The sequence below is a fragment of the Oryx dammah genome, unplaced genomic scaffold, assembly GCF_014754425.2.
Source record: "Oryx dammah isolate SB20612 unplaced genomic scaffold, SCBI_Odam_1.1 HiC_scaffold_28, whole genome shotgun sequence".
NCBI classification, from domain to species: Eukaryota; Metazoa; Chordata; class Mammalia; order Artiodactyla; family Bovidae; genus Oryx; species Oryx dammah.
In genome coordinates, this window is record NW_024070212.1 from 47,451,721 (window position 1) to 47,468,357 (window position 16,637).

The window sequence follows — 16,637 nt, forward strand, 5'->3', positions numbered from 1 at the left end:
AGAAGTATGGACAAAAGAGATAACTAAAGCATACTTTCTAACTCTAAGAAATACAAAATCAGAAAATAAGAATATATGGAGACATTTTTAAATATAAATATAATACTTAAATGTTACAAACATGTAATAAGTATCATAAAAAATACCAATAAGAGGCATTAATACTATTTACTTATTTATAGTAAAAACAAGTTATAAAAATGATTTAACCCAGCTTATGAGGTATCAAAAGGTTAGGAAGATAGATAAGAAAATTAAAATAAAACGCTACTTTCCCCAATGTTTTGAAATGGAACAAAGATCACTATATAAATTATTTATTAATAACCACAAAAATATATAAATATATATATATACATATGTCATTATACATAAAACAACCACATTATTATATGATTGTGTTATAAATACATAACAATAATCTTACATATTAAATGACTAAAGTTAGACTTCAATAAGAATACTCAGAACATTTAAAGATCTTACCAACACAAATGTCAGAGAGACCTAATAAGATGACCTCATGGGACAGTCAACAATTCATATTATTATAAAATATTATTGAAACTGTTATAGTCATTCTAAATGTAATTAAACGTACATATTTCATATTAAAATAGCTGTCTCCAAATCTCTTTTTAGGCAATGAAATAAAAAAGAAAATGAACGTCGCTCAGTTGTGTCTGACTCTTCGCAACCCCATTGACTCTACAGTCCATGCAATTCTCCAGGCCAGAATACTGGAGAGGGTAGCCTTTCCCTTCTCCAGGAGATCTTCCCAACCCAGCAGTTGAACCCAGGTCTCCCACATTGCAGGCAGATTCTTTATCAGCTGAGCCACCAGGTAAGCCCAGGAATACTGGAGTGGGTAGCCTGTCCCTTCTCCAGGGTATCTTCCCAACCCAGGAATCAAACTGGGATCTACTGCATTACAGATGGATTCTTTACCAGCTGAGCTACCAGTGAAGCCCCTTTTAGGCATTACCTTGCAACAATAAATATAGGTATGTTCAATGTTTAAGCATTTCTGGTTATTAAAACCACAAAAATTTTCCAGTGTCTGGCTTAAGAAAGAAAAACTGACTGAATCAGAAAACTTTAAAAATCTCTAGTAGAGTATTATTTTATAACCAGACTTTATTAGCTATACTTGTAAAATTACACTCTTTGAGATACATAAAAATTCCAACAAACCATCCAGCTATTCACAGCACAGTATTATAGCAATTTAAAAGATAGAAAAAGTAAACTCACCTGAGCTCCTATTGCACTGGTTAACCTGAAGATATACAAAACTATGTCTAAAAATGGCTGTAAAATAAAAACCAGAAGGCACAGAATTAAAAAGAACAAGACTGCCTATACTAATAGCTAATAAACATGTTAAATACACAATGCTAGTCAACATTTAACACATAATTGTCAACATGTAGAGTTCTCACTACGTATAAAGTACTATACAGTACGTAGCTTGATGAATACATAAAAGACACAGTTCTTATTCTCAAGAAGCTCAAAATGGAGAGAGCCTGACCAATGTCTGCTGCTGCTGCTATTGCTAAGTCGTTTCAGTCATGTCTGACTCTGTGCAACCCCATAGATGGCAGCCCACCAGGCTCCCCCGTCCCTGGGATTCTCCAGGCAAGAACACTGGAGTGGGTTGCCATTTCCTTCTCCAATGCATCAAAGTGAAAAGTGAAAGTGAAGTCGCTCAGTCGTGTCCGACTCTTAGCGATCCCATGGATTGCAGCCTACCAGGCTCCTCCATCCATGGGATTTGCCAGGCAAGAGTGCTGGAGTGGGGTGCCATACTGACCATCAATTAGGGAAAATATTTACCACTTTCCATCAACTAAGATAGCTCTACTGTGACAACTAATCATTTCTTACTTAGCAATTTCTCAATGTAGTATAAAGATGCAAGAAAACGATCTGAGTTATAACCCCAAATCTACCTGTTTTTCTGGTTTCTGTATATCTTCATCTGAAAAATGAGAGACTCTTTCTGCTCTTGATGTTGGACTTCACCACAACATCTATATGTTGACATATGTTGAGTAAGTTTATAAATCTAATTTTATGATCTAAAACTCAAGCTCCTAAAACTAAAATAACATTAACTTACTGCTCTTCACATAGAGACGGTTTAATTGATGTAAAAGTTGTACATATTTTGAAGTGTTTTTCAAGAAACCCAAGTCGTGTTCATTTAAGTCCACAGCCACCTTTTTAATATCTACATCATTACTAGGGTAGGTGGGTTGGTTCATAACTGGCTTGTACTAAGATGAACCTTTTCTTTCCTATCTTATGAACTATCAAGAAGCTAGGCATACTTACCTATACATATAAGGTTCAAGTGCACTTAAATTACTGACAAAAACAATGATTCAATTTAAGTCAGAGTTCAAACAATTACATATTTTATAAAGTAAATCTGCTATAGTATATAGCACCACTACAATTAGTTAGTTTGTTAACATTTTTCTTTATTGCAGATGTGATAAGTCCTGAGCTATGGACTAACTCCAGTGCCAAGGTATAATAAAGAATGCACAAAAAGGTCTACAAAATTACAAGAATAATATATACAGCACCTCTCCTTCCCGACCCCAACCACCACACACACACACACGGAGAACAAACTTTAAAATGTGGTAAAAGGCAGAGGAAAAAGGCAGCTGGATTACCGAGCAATTTGTTGCTACCTCAGTTTCTAGAGTTTGGATCAGTAAAGACTGAAAGAGAGCTAAATCAAGGACAAAGTTTGGCATGAAGTGAAAAGGCATCTGAGTAGTAGGCCTGTCAAGAGGGGTAAAGTTCTTGTGAATACACATTACTTTTCTAAGACCTGCCTATCCTTCTTCATCCACATGGTTGAAGAGGAAGTATTCCTAGTCTTCCATTGTGACCCAGCCCCTTGTATACAGTTTTCTGTCTCGAGACTGGATACCTGGACCAACTGTGGCCCAAGGCAAGATACTATAAGTGGTCCACTTTGAGACAAGCTCCGACCACAGACCAAGCGCAGTCATGTGGATCAGATGGGAAACGGGGCATCTGAGAGGAAGGGGCGGGGAATGCTAGGCAGACAGTCTTCGAGATGACCACTGCACCTCCCAGCTAATGCAGAAAGTAGAGGCAAAGAAAATGGCTTAATGAGAAAATCACAGCAAAAACTATAAGGATGGTGAGATAAGAAGAGTAAGTAAGAGCTGATACAACCAGCATGAAGAAAACTGGTTAAGGTCAAAGTCAAAAGCTCTGGCAATATTCCGGAAAGGGGAAAAAACAGTAATTAGAAAAATTGAAATATACTAATATCTTATGAAAATTTTTTGACTATTACTTACATGAGCTATTAGAATTAGAAATACTGAAGCAGAGAAATGAGTAGGAAGACGTCCACGCCTAGGGTTATGGTTGTGCATTAAAAATAAATTGACCATTAAACTTTAACAACTGCCAGAAGTACACAGGTCAAAAGTCAAAAAATCCAAGTTTCTGCTATTTTACTGAAATCAGCCCGCAAAATTCTCATAAAATCTTTATGAGACACTAAATTCTCAGTTCTTGGCCAACGCACCTCACAATTATAACTTTAAAAATTAAGTAGTTGTAGTTAAAATCATTATTAAGAACTTTATAACATTTTTATAAAAGCATTAAATACTTATAGGCTGCTGTCACGTTCATCATATACATTTGCTTAGATTCAAAATTTAGCAAGTTAACAACAAAAACAGACAAACTTACCTTACTAAGATTTGAATACAGATCAACTACACTATTACAAAACTTTTCTACATCTTGTGTAAGTAGCTGGTCTGGATTAGCTATTCTGTTGTCCAGATTTCCCATTTTATAGTATGTGAAAGCTCTAAAACAACAAGAAGATGATGACTTTAAAACAAATGATTCCAAACAACAACAACAACAAAATCACATTATACTATGTAGTGCAGATTTGTAGAAACAAAAAAATTTGGAGCTAGAAGAGGACTTAAAGATTGTCCTAATTTCTTTTAGAGATGAAGATGCCAGTCTAGAGAAGGATGGTTTGCCAGTTAATGGAAGAGTAAGGATTAGATTCCAAATAGTTGAGATCTTTCCATATATGCTTCTGGTTCAGGAGCAATTCACTTGAAAAACATATCTAATAAAAAAGAAACACTTCTATATCTCATTATCATAAGTGTTATTTTTAAAGTATTTTTAATACAAAATTAGGTTATCACTTACTGGAGATACTCCTCATAGAGGTACTTGGTTAATCTTACTCGGAAGCACAGTTTGAGCTCATTTAACCCAAACTTCAAGAAGTTATTAACCAGAGAAATCTAAAACAAACAAACAAACACAAATTATTTAGTTTTTCTTCATTTCTACTTATGAAATCATAATTTATTTCCCTATCACTGGCTTTGTCCCCAAATCCTATAATTTTTTAATAACTGACAGTTTGAATTGATATATTTCAGTTCTGTTTTACTTAACATTCCCAAACACACAAAGAGAATATGCTACATCAAATGCAATTAGCTATTACCCTTTACTTGAAAATTAATTTTAAAATATATTAATATTAATTATGAAAAGAATCTTGCAACTTTTGGCGGTGGGGAAGCTGTGTATAAACAAACAAAAGGCCAAATTTGTCACCTTTTTATTCAATGTAAAGAACTTGTTTCAGTAGTACTGACATTTATGCTTAGTATATCTTTTCTTTGCTACTACCAGCACTACAATCCTAGCTAATGGAATTCTATACACACCACATTTGCATCTGTTAAAAAAAAAAAAGTACAAGTTTTACACCAATTAATGCCATTTTCTAGATTATTTCTGCAGTCATCTTTACTCTTTTCTACCACTGTATTAAAATTAATTCTTCCATAGTTCTAAAGTCACATTTGCATAAAAATTTTGTCAAAAAGACACTGGTCTGCTGAATCTTAGTCTTTGACACCAATGCTGCTTAATTTTCTCTTTTAGAAGGTTTTCCATGTATGACTATCCTCAAGCTTTATTAAATCTGACATATTTTCTAATAATTAGATTTTACAATCAAGTAAATTTTACAATCAAGCTCCTCCCTATTACTCTTACACAAACAATACTAAAATTCTTATTGTGCCAATAAAATAAACACTCAAGCTAAGAAAATTACTTATGATTTGGATCACTTTATTTTTAGTAAATCCAGGCAACAAATTCCAATTCAACTTAAATCACGTTAGTGGTTCAAGTAACAGTTTATAGCCCACATCAATGACTCTCAACCAGGATTTCTGCCCTCAGCTCACTGTCTCCACAACTTCACCTTACCCCTGACAGGACACAAGGCAATGTTTGGAGACAATGAAGACATTTTTTGTCGTCACAGCTTGGGGAGGCATACTACTTCCATCTAGTGAGATGTTACTCTGAGAAACCCTGGCCTAAGGGTCAGAAAACATCTCCAGTTGTACATACCCACAAATGATGCAAAAAAACTGATCCAAGCATAATTCCTTTAAGTTTTTCCATCTAGTATAAAGGTTTGCATTGATACATTTCCTATAAGTTACAAAACTAAACTTGAAAAAATTTACCATATAAATCTTTAAAGAACTTAATAAGTAAAAATCCTGAAAAGATTTTAGTAAGATGCAATTTTTTTCTATGTAAAAATTTTTAAAGAAATAACACTTACGAGAGGCATAGCAGCGATGAAGTTGAATAAGTATTTCTTGAAATCTTTTCTGCTACGACCAATGATACCACTGCAAACCACCACATGCAATGCATTAGTTGCAAAAGAAGCAATATTTGTCACACAAAAAAATTCCTCTGTAAATCTCTAAAATTATTTCTGGAAAATTTTATTGAATCAAATGAATCAATAAAAAAAAGATGCTAAAATCATTTTCTAACAAAAGCTTGTAACTTTTGGAATTTTACCATTTTAAACAGCTTGCCTGGAAATCACTCTATAAATGTCGAAATTAAATAAGAATGACAGCTAGTTCTTTCCCTCATAAAAATGATAATTAAACAGCATGCTTAATTAAGCAGTCACAAAAGGGGTTTTATATGGTGAAACAATAAACTTTTACAGACCCAGGAGTGGATTACTGTGGATAAAACAAACTAGTACTTGTTTGTTTTAAATATTTTAACATACTGATTGCCATGTGTATGAACTAATGGCAGGGAGACAGACTAATGAGATCAGTAAACCCTTCTTATTATAAAGGGCCAAGAGCAACCGTCTTAAGCTTTGCAGGCCATAAGGTCTCTGCTGCAACTACTCAATTCTGCTACTGGAGACCAAAAACAACTAAGAAAGCAATTAACTGGGATGATAGTGAGATTTCAATGAAACAAGATCTTTTATCTGTTTTTAATCTATTTAAAATATTTACTGTTTTTAAAATATCCACTAAGAATTTATTTAAAGGATTCTGCTACTTTTAACCTAGAAAGCCATGATATCATTATAAGTAAAGGGTCTTTGACTATCAAATGCACTAGTGAAAAAAATATAATTTATTTGATCATGTACTCTTTTTCCAAATAATACTAATATTCCCCAAAGCAAATTAAATATATTTTTAAAAACAATTGTGCTAAATGATTCAAACCTAGCTACACACACACACACACACACACACACACACACACAAATGACTGGGATACACACTGACAGAGAAATAATTTGCTTTTTATGAGGGAGTAGGTGAATAATGCCAAGTAAAATGAACTGATCTTTTAGGGCAAAAAAATTCCATGGTCAAAGAAATTTGGGAAAACCTGAGTTAAAGCTAACAAATTTCTTTACCAAAGAGCCTATCAAAGCTCTCAAGTATATTATACATTGTAAAACTCTCTGAGATAGTTTTGTAGCACTGCAGCATTTCCTTCACCATAGCTAAGATTCCAAAGAACATATTTTGGGAAATGTTACTGTAGACCAATAGAAAAATTAATAATCCAATCTTGACATAGCTGCTAAAAATTTAAAAAGAAAAAAAATTTAAGCTGAACTAGAAAAAAGTTAAAATAGAACCACACAAAAATGTTGTCTACAGCAATAAGAATATTAGAGATGAGAAGCAATTAAGACAGTACAAAAGTTTAGAGGTTTAAATCAAAACTGAACCAAACTTCACATAAAATCAAAGTGCTTTAGTGCTGCCCAAGCTGTGAAACACACAAGATTATCAAACATTGGTAAAGCACATGCCATCATTCAGCAATGGTTTACCATTGGAGTAGCAGCTATAAATTTAAAAAATGGTTTCTTGAATAAAGCTTTATTTCTGCTTATTATTCCGCTGCAAAAGAAAAATCATCATCAATAAAGAGTAACTTTATAGTAGTCCCAATCATAATTACTTCTAAAACATATAGGAATTAAGATAGTTTGGTAATTTTAAAATGCTACTTACAGCCAAGCGGGTGAAAATAAAATATACATTTATGATTACATATGGCAGTATAGGGGAACACAATTTGCCAAAGTGCATCTCTTTGGCCTCAGGCTAGTTTTAGGCTGATTATTTTTAAGAAACAGAAGTGTCGGGAAGCCTTTCTTTTTTGCCTTCCCTTTAGCTGCCTAAAGAATTTAGAAAAAAAGGGCCTGCTCCTAGGACAGAGCTATGACCACATTTATCTGCAAAGCACATGGGCCAAATGTGCTGAGGGAATCAGATAATCAGAGTCCACTCTGAGTCCACTCTAAGTCTGGGCCACAAGGCCCAGCAAACATTTGTTTACCAAACATTTATTTTTCCATCTTCATATAAATTGCCTGTCTCCCCTGTAAAGTTCCAAACCACTACCCCTAACACCCTCTTCTGTTTTTAGCTGAAGATGGTCTTTAAGATGAGGGCTTTGGCCATTTTAGAGAGTTACTAAGTTCTCCAGGGTCTCTCCCATGTATATATGTTATTAAAATTTTGTTTCATTTTCTCCTGTTAACCTGTCTCATGTCAATTTAATTCTTAGATGAGCCAAAAGAACCCAGGAGAGTACAGGAAAATTTCTTCCTCTCTAGCAACAGCAACAAGATATGAAGGATTACCTTCCATATCATAGAACTGTCAACCTCTACCTATGCTATTAAAATTTGCCCCATTCCAAAGACATCATTCACTGCTAATAAGTAAGCCTAAAAAATGTAAAGGATACTAAAATTAAGCACATCAAGGATCATAACAAGTCTCTTTGAGACTCTGTTTTAGCAGAAGTGTATATGAATCTAAACACACTTCGGAAGAGTCAAAATGGAAAAGACAAATTTACAATGTAGCTTTAGTAGCAGGTTAAACAAAGTGTTACTTTTTCAAACCAAATTGTTTTATATTATGAATTCACAGTATCTTAGAACTTTAAGTATGACCAAATATCAAATATCTCATGCACAGCAGAAGCTCAAAAACATTCAGGAGAAAGTTAACAATTAACTTTTTAAATTTCTAGAGCAGAGAAAGGTTTACTGAAGGTCAAATTGCAAGGTCAAGCAAGGAGAACGGGTGGCTCGTGCTCAAAACCCCCTGACCTCAACAATTAACTTTAAAACGACTGCTTTAGAACCCCTGAGTGTATGTTAAGAATATAATGAGAAATGGAGTATTTCCTGTCATATCAGTAAACAAAGGATGTCACAGTCATCAGCAACTGAAGCCACCACAGATGGTTAGGCTGCTGAGCCCTGAGGGTACTCAGGAAGGAAAGAATACCTGCCATCTAGCAGCCATCAGACTGCAGCTGCTCCCTACAAGGAGCTCTGAGGAAAGGAGGCTCAGGATGTGAAAACAGAACGCTGGCCCCAGATAGATGAGGTGCATATTAAAGGAATGATGAATTTCTGTTAGCCCAGACTCGTGCATATTCCCATACATAGAAAAGCACTAAATTCCTTAACTTGGGATATTTGGTTTTCTTGAAGTAACAATAACCTCTTGATGTTCAGACTACCTGCCCTTTGCTGCAAAACTTCTATATAACCTGGCTCCTCTCCTAGCCTCCTTGGAGCAGTTAGTTCTCTCTGGGTCACTGGAGATGCTGTCTCCCAGGTTTGAAGTCCTAAAAATTCCCACCGAATAAAACATAACTCTCAACTTTTAGGTTGTGAGTAATTTTTTAAGTCCACGATAAGGAGATCCTCGTACTATTCTTGCAACATCTCTCCATGTTAAATTACAGCAAAATAATATGCTTCTTAAAACTTTAAAAATTTTTTGTTTTCTTACTTTTTCTACATCTTATAACTAAATTTTAAAACTGAGTACCCAACAAGTTGATTACTCTGGCAGAATTATAAGCTGGCTCGTGCTACAAAATAATTTCCTCTTATCTATCATCACCAATTAATCCACCATCTACTCTTAGTCTAGTCAAGGCTATGATTTTTCCAGTAGTCATGTATGGATGTGAGAGTTGGACTATAAAGAAAGCTGAGCGCCAAAGAATTGATGCTTCTGAACTGTGGTGTTGGAGAAGACTCTTGAGAGTCCCTTGGACTGAAAGGAGATCCAACCAGTCCATCCTAAAGCTCAGTCCTGGGTGTTCACTGGAAGAACTGATGTTGAAGCTGAAACTCCAATACTTTGGCCACCTGATGAGAAGAGCTGACTCATTGGAAAAGACCCTGATGCTGGGAAAGATTGAGGGCAGGAGAAGGGGACGACAGAGGATGAGATGGTTGGATGGCATCACCGATTCAATGGACATGAGTTTGAGTAAACTCTGGGAGTTGGTGACAGACAGGGAGGCCTGGTGTGCTGCAGTTCATGGGGTCGCAAAGAGTCAGACACGACTCAGTGACTGAACTGAACTACTCTTAGTAATGCATTTTCTCCAGAGCATTCAATCTTTGAGAAAATTAAAATAAGCATCTATTTAATTAAAGTTGGAAATCCCTAGTTTAGAAAATTAAAAATTATTCTTTTAAGTTACAAAAACATGAAATCCCAAAATCTGAGTAAAAGGGGAAAACCTTTTAAAAATAATCTTCTATCCTATACCATGATTGTGCAGGGTTCTTTATATGTATCATGTGACATATTCTACATACATATCTAATATAATGTTCACAGTGGATGTAACCTGTTATTTTTGCCACAGACAATTAATAACACTATAGTTAGGAAGCCTATTTTTATTAACAGATATGGCAGTTAAATAATAAGTATGCCAAAGGAAAAATATATAAAATTCTATAGTTTGTAAAAGGACATAAAAGTCTTCTCTATGTTAATTATACAAAGGACTCAAATTACTTGTGCACAAAGCTCACAGAAAGAGAAATTAGCAATGAAACTGATCTGGTTAAAGTTGATGTGCTAGCAGCAATAAACAAACACTTCAATTATATTAATGCTTTACTTCTCAGGATTCTTTAGAAGATTTCTCACTGGGACACACACACATACACACACAAACCGGCCAGACTCTCCCTACAAATTCCCTTCAGGGAAACCAGACAATCAACAATCCCACAACTTGGCTTCTGACAAGTTAAATATGAATACATAGCCAAGAGTGACTGCTTGAGGAAAGCTCTAACATGAATGACAAAGATCAGATTAACAAAGGACAATGAAAGTCAAAGACTTGAAAGAATGATTACTACCAAAAATGAACATTCGCACAAAAAGACAGTACTTGGAAATAAGACAAAAATTCACTGCGTGATAAAAGAGAGCTCCTAGAATATACAATAAAATGTCAGAGATGTAAACAGAAGAGAAATTACAGGCAGATGATCAGTCCAGGAAGTCTAACACTCAACTAGTAAGAACTCCAGAAAAAGTAAAGAAAAAAACTGGAGAGGAAGAACTTTTTTAAAAACACAAGAAATTGCTTTGGAATGAGACTGAAAGAGCCTAACACAATGACAAGGAATGCAAAAAAAAAAAAAAAAATTCACACTAACATTCAGTGAAATGCCTAAACACTAGCAATACAGAATCAATAATAAAGAAATAATAACGCTTCCAAAGAGGGGAAAAGCAGATCTGCTCTTAAGGGTGGGCAACCAGCACAGGAATGGGCCTAACACCCAATATGGAACTTGGATCAGTAATTTCTAACCTTGGTTACACAGTAGGATCACCTGGGATGCTTCAAAAAAGGAATAACTAATTGAATCAGAATCCCGAGGGGTAGGCCCAGGCATTAGCAGTTCTCAAAATTCCCCAGATGAGTCTAATTATTCTGCAGCCAGGGATGAGAACCACAGAGCCCTATAGAAGACAATAGGGTGATGCTTTCCACATTCTGACAAAAAGTGATTTCCAATTTAGAATGCATAAATAAAGCTAAATTATCAATCACGTGTGAGAACAGAAGACTCTATCAGACCTACAAGGTCTCACAATTTTACTTCCCTTGTAACCTTTTTTCAGAAGAAGACTGCATCTGCCAAAAAGACAAAGTAAAGCAAGGAAGAGGAAAACCAAAGATCCAGAAGACACGAGTTATTCAGTGCAGGAGAGGAAGATGAAAAAACTTCCTAAGATCATGATAAAAGTAAATTCAAACATGACTGCTATTTAATGGAGCTAAAGCACAATCAATCCTGATGAGAGCAGGAAGACAGAAAACTAACAAGAGGTATGGGGAGGGATGGTAATAGAAATAAAAATCAGTAAGTTATCTGCTGTGTTTATAAAATTGAGATTTTAAAGTGTTGACAATAAAAGAAACTACCAAAGAAGAGCATGTGGCTCAGCTGTAAATAATAATCAAAATTATGTAAACAATAAATTTTGATTTAACAAAAAACTGTGATACAACATTGAGAGAATGAGTATGGACATGCACAGGACTGTAAAAGAGCTAACTCTCATCTTCTAAGAGATACACACATAGTGTCTAAAAATGAAAAATCTAGAGACAGCAACGTATATGTTACAATGAAATGCAGACAAAGTAAGAGATGAAACAGTAAAAACAAAAGGCAGTTGGCTCAAGGAATCACAGAGGATTGATGGTTTTGTGATTAAGTTCTGTAAGGTTATTTGATATTAAACTACATTCATGTTTTACTTCTTAAGCTATCCATACATTATCTTGATTAAAATAAAAAGCCATGGGGCTAACCAAAGGATTCAGGGAGTCCTGAGTTGAATAGTGGATCTATACCCCATTGACTAGCCTGCCAGGCTCCTCTGTTCATGGAATTCTCTAGGCAAAACTACTGGAGTGGGTAGCCCATTCTCTTTTCCAGGAGATCTCAACCCAGGGACTGAACCCAAGTCTCCTTCACTGCTGGTGGATTCTTTACCATCTGAGCCACTAGGAAAGCCCCGGGACACCCATACACGTATTCTATGTGGAATTTACATATTCAGACATCTGTGGTTGGGGCCTTACTCCCATGCAGACAACCTTCTTAGTTTTCCTAGAGACAAGAGTCAGAAAATATCTGCATAAAACATTCTTCCTCTCCCTACAAATCCTCTTAAGTCAGAAATCAAGGATGTCAAAGAAAAAAAAAAACCTTCAAAATTTGGGAGCATTTAAAAATTTTAAGTACTGTCATTTAAAAAGTTATCTTAAATGTTTTTAAGAAATTTTCTGATAAAATACTACATACCAAGAAAATTTCAAGAAAAATATTTTTACTGACATTCAAATTGGCATTATCACAAGGAATAAATCCTTTACTTACAGATAAAAGTTAATATCACAACTGTTATTTTTGTTTTTAAATTCAAAGTCATCTATTACAGCGATTAATAATATAATAAATGTACAAAGACTATAAAAATATACACAAAGCACTAACTTCAGAAATTGAAGGAAATGCCTTATAATTTTTGTTCAATAAACATTCTCAACATTATTCCCTAAAACGCTTTGGTATTTTCCTCAAATTATCTCATTAATATCAGACATCCAATTTGGTGACTTAAGTTCCCATTACAGAATTTAATATACAGCACATTCCTTTTTTTTTTTTCTTTTTGGCCACGTCACACAGCACATAGGATCTTGGTTCCAAACCAGGAATCAGATCAGTGGCCCTGCAGTGGAAGCACAGAGTCTTAACCACTGGATCACCAGGGTGTCCCATAATTTTCCGTTTACTTGTCTCTGACCCTCTATAAACTGCCAGCTCTGCTAGGGTCTCTTCTGTTCACTAACAGGTACATCCTTATCTCTGCCTATGGCACAAGGGAGACAATCAATCAATATCTACTAAATAAATGAACAAAGATATAATTTGACTTACGTTATTTACACCTAATTAGAATCTATTTCTTGCTTAATGGTTAATTTCATACAAAAAGGGAGGAAGATGAAAAGTACCTTTCAATGAGTGTCCCATTTTGAATCATCCAAACATCACAGTATGTTCGAGACACCAGCATAACAGCAATAAGTATCAAGTAACCTGTCTAAAATAAACCAGGTATAGTAAATTAATTAAATGCATTTTAGAAAGTTAAAAGAAACATTACTTTGATAAAGATTTTTTGTTTCTAAATTCAAAGCTTTACTATACCTTTACTGTAGTTGACTGACATTTTACTGATAGGTAATTTTTTAAAATAATTTTCAAAGACGTTTAAATATATATTACAAATGGAAAAGGGCTTGTAGATCAGTTAATCTAACTTTTTCATCCAGAATTAAAAACTGCTTCCAGCTCAAGATGGTGGAGTAGAAGGACGTGCCCTCATCTCCTCATGCGAGAACACCAAAGTCACAAGTAGCTGTTGAACAACCATTGACAGGAGGATGCTAGAACCTACCAAAAAGAGACACCCCACATCCAAAGACAAAGAAGAAACTGTACAAGATGGTAGGAGGGGCACCACAATCATGATAAAATCAAAGCCCATACCTGCCAAGTGGTGACCCATAAACTGGAGAAAAATAATACCAAAAGAAGCTCTCCCACTGTTGCAAAGGTTCTGAACCCCACGTCAGGCTTCCCAGCCTGGGGATCTGATAAAGGGACTAGGAATCCCCAGGGTATCAGACCTTGATGGCCAGTGGGATTTGATTACAAGACTTCCACAGGACTAGGGAAACAGAGATTCCAGTCTTGGGAGGGCACAAACAAAACTTTGCACACACCAAGACTTATGTGCAGAGACCATCATGAGTAACGCTGGGCTGGATGCAGCACAAGCTGGAACCAAGATTGCCGGGAGAAATATCAATAACCTCAGATATGCAGATGACACCACCCTTATGGCAGAAAGCGAAGAACTACAGAGCCTCTTGATGAAAGTGAAAGGGGAGAGTGAAAAAGTTGGCTTAAAGCTCAACATTCAGAAAACAAAGATCATGGCATCTGGTCCCATCATTTCATGGGAAGTAGATGGGGAAACAGTGGAAACAGTGTCAGACTTTATTTTCTTGGGCTCCAAAATCACTGCACATGGTGACTGCAGCCATGAAATTAAAAGACGCTTACTCCTTGAAAGAAAAGTTATGACCAACCTAGATAGCATATTAAAACGCAGAGACATTACTTTGTCAACAAAGGTCCGTCTAGTCAAGGCTATAGTTTTTCCAGTGGTCACGTATGGATGTGAGAGTTGGACTATAAAGAAAGCTGAGCACCGAAGAATTGATGGTGTTGAAGAAGACTCTTGAGAGTCCCTTGGACTGAAAGGAGATCCAACCAGTCCATCCTAAAGGAAATGAGTCCTGAATGTTCATTGGAAGGACTGATGCTGAAGCTGAAACTCCAATACTTTGGCCAGCTGATGCGAAGAGCTAGCTCATTTGAAAAGACCCTGATGCTGGGAAAGACTGAAGGTGAAAAAAGGGGACAACAGAGGATGAGATGGTTGGATGGCATCACCGACTCAATGGACAGGACTTTGAGTAAATTCCAGGAGTTGGTGATGGACAGGGAGGCCTGGTGTGCTGCAGTCCATGGGGTCGCAAAGAGTCAGACACGACTGAGCGACTGAACTGAACTGAACTGAAGACTCAGAGGAAAGGAGCAGCGATCCCACAGGAGACTGAAACACAAGTCCCTGCTAGTGTTGGGAGGGCTTCCTGCGGAGGCGTGGGTCAGAGGGGTCCCTTCAGGGATGCGGGCACTAGGATGGGACGGTCCCTTTGGTGTAGACCCTCTTGAAGGCCACCATTAACCAGAACCACATTAAAAAGTGAATCCTAGGCAGGTCAACGGTTTGCCTTGTGAATGACAGAAACCAGCAGTATAACCTAGACTACCTAAATTACAATGTATTGTGATTGTCCTATGTTTTGAATATGCAACTCTAATAAAGAAAAATGACAACTACCAATATACAGTTATCAACAAATACTGAAGCCTAAATTTTGCTTAAGTAGAATAAATTTGGTTCAGTTTGTTAGAAAAACCCCTGCCCTAGCAGGGCTTTCAATTTAGTTATTAGGGCAAGATTTACACATAACAAATAAGAAAATAGACCAATATAAGAAAGTATATTTGCATCACTTCATGTAATAAGTGACAAATTGGAAGGTGTGAAGTAACAGAAGAGGGTTATGACATTAGAAATACATCAGATAAACCAAGTAAACGAAAAAGAGAATGAGGATTATGAGTTTTTTTAAAAAAAAAAGATTTAATGGAGAATAAAAAATAATTTAAACCATATGAATTATCATATCCATCAGAGCTTAAAAAGCTACTGCAAACTTTAGGCTAGAACAAAATATTAAAAACTGTTGTTTAAAGAATTACTTAAGCAATGCTGGGAGAGAGAGATTACTGAGGAGAGATGAGAGACTGAATTGCTGGTGAGGAGTCAACTGTCTTGTGTGCGGGACGAGAATCTACACTCCAGTCTCTAACTCCCACACACACCCACTCAAAGCTGACCTTAATCTTTCTAAATCGGAAGAATATACACAGCAACACAGAAGCTAACATCAGAGGGGTATGGCAGGGGAAATGTTTGCTGGATAAAGTGTTTGATTTTGAATTTACAGAATTGAGGGGCAAATGCATCTACGACTTCTGCAATTTTTGCAAACAAATCTTGTTTTCAAAAAAGGGGAAGATAACTAAAAATGTGAAAGACAAGGCAGGGAGTCAAAAACACAGAAGTAATAAATGAATCCATAAGAAAGAAAATGACGTCAAAAAAGAGTCTTGGGACTGAGTTGTGACAGCTGCTCCCCCAAAGTTTCCCAGAGTTGGCTGGCTAGAAGGGTACCATCTTCCTACCTTGTCCCACCATCTCAAAGTTAGTTATTACACTGACAACAGAAGAACCCATTGATTTTTAATAAATGCTCTCTGTAGATGACACTCTAACTATAATGCTAACTTTTAGTTCAGACCTTACATGCAGTCTCAATCCTAAATTAATCATTTGAGGAATAAAGGTAACATTAGACAAAGACAGTTTATATTTTCCTTTATTTTATGTACTTTGCTTAATTTATTCTTAAAATAACTACCAAGTTTATTTGGCTCACTGTAGCAAAATCTACTAAACTTCTGACTACTGACCATCCGAAATGCATTTTTGTGCAAAAGATGCCCTTAGAATCACCATAATTCCATTCCTGGGTTTGCAGAATATGTCAGAAAGTAAAGATCACCTTGATTTAGGCAGTCCCTCACCTCATGATATAGATGAACTTCCATATTCATATGCAGTATTTTTATTTATTCCATAATC

At 35.8% G+C, this 16,637-nt stretch overlaps 1 protein-coding gene across 2 annotated transcripts in view; it reads right to left on the bottom strand.

The window, feature by feature from the left end:
• Positions 1-16,637, bottom strand: part of ABCD3 (ATP binding cassette subfamily D member 3) — a 79,106-nt gene that overhangs the window by 26,144 nt on the left and 36,325 nt on the right. Inside the window, exons 4-8 of one of the 2 annotated variants that reach the window (XM_040232269.1) lie at positions 13,306-13,394; positions 5,696-5,765; positions 4,243-4,340; positions 3,757-3,880; positions 1,255-1,311 (exon numbers count right to left, since the gene is read on the bottom strand). In XM_040232269.1, coding sequence (XP_040088203.1) covers positions 1,255-1,311; positions 3,757-3,880; positions 4,243-4,340; positions 5,696-5,765; positions 13,306-13,394 — 438 coding nt within the window. Of the gene's footprint in view, positions 1-1,254; positions 1,312-3,756; positions 3,881-4,242; positions 4,341-5,695; positions 5,766-7,249; positions 7,320-13,305; positions 13,395-16,637 lie in introns of both variants that reach the window. The other variant, XM_040232271.1, reaches the window with a different exon arrangement.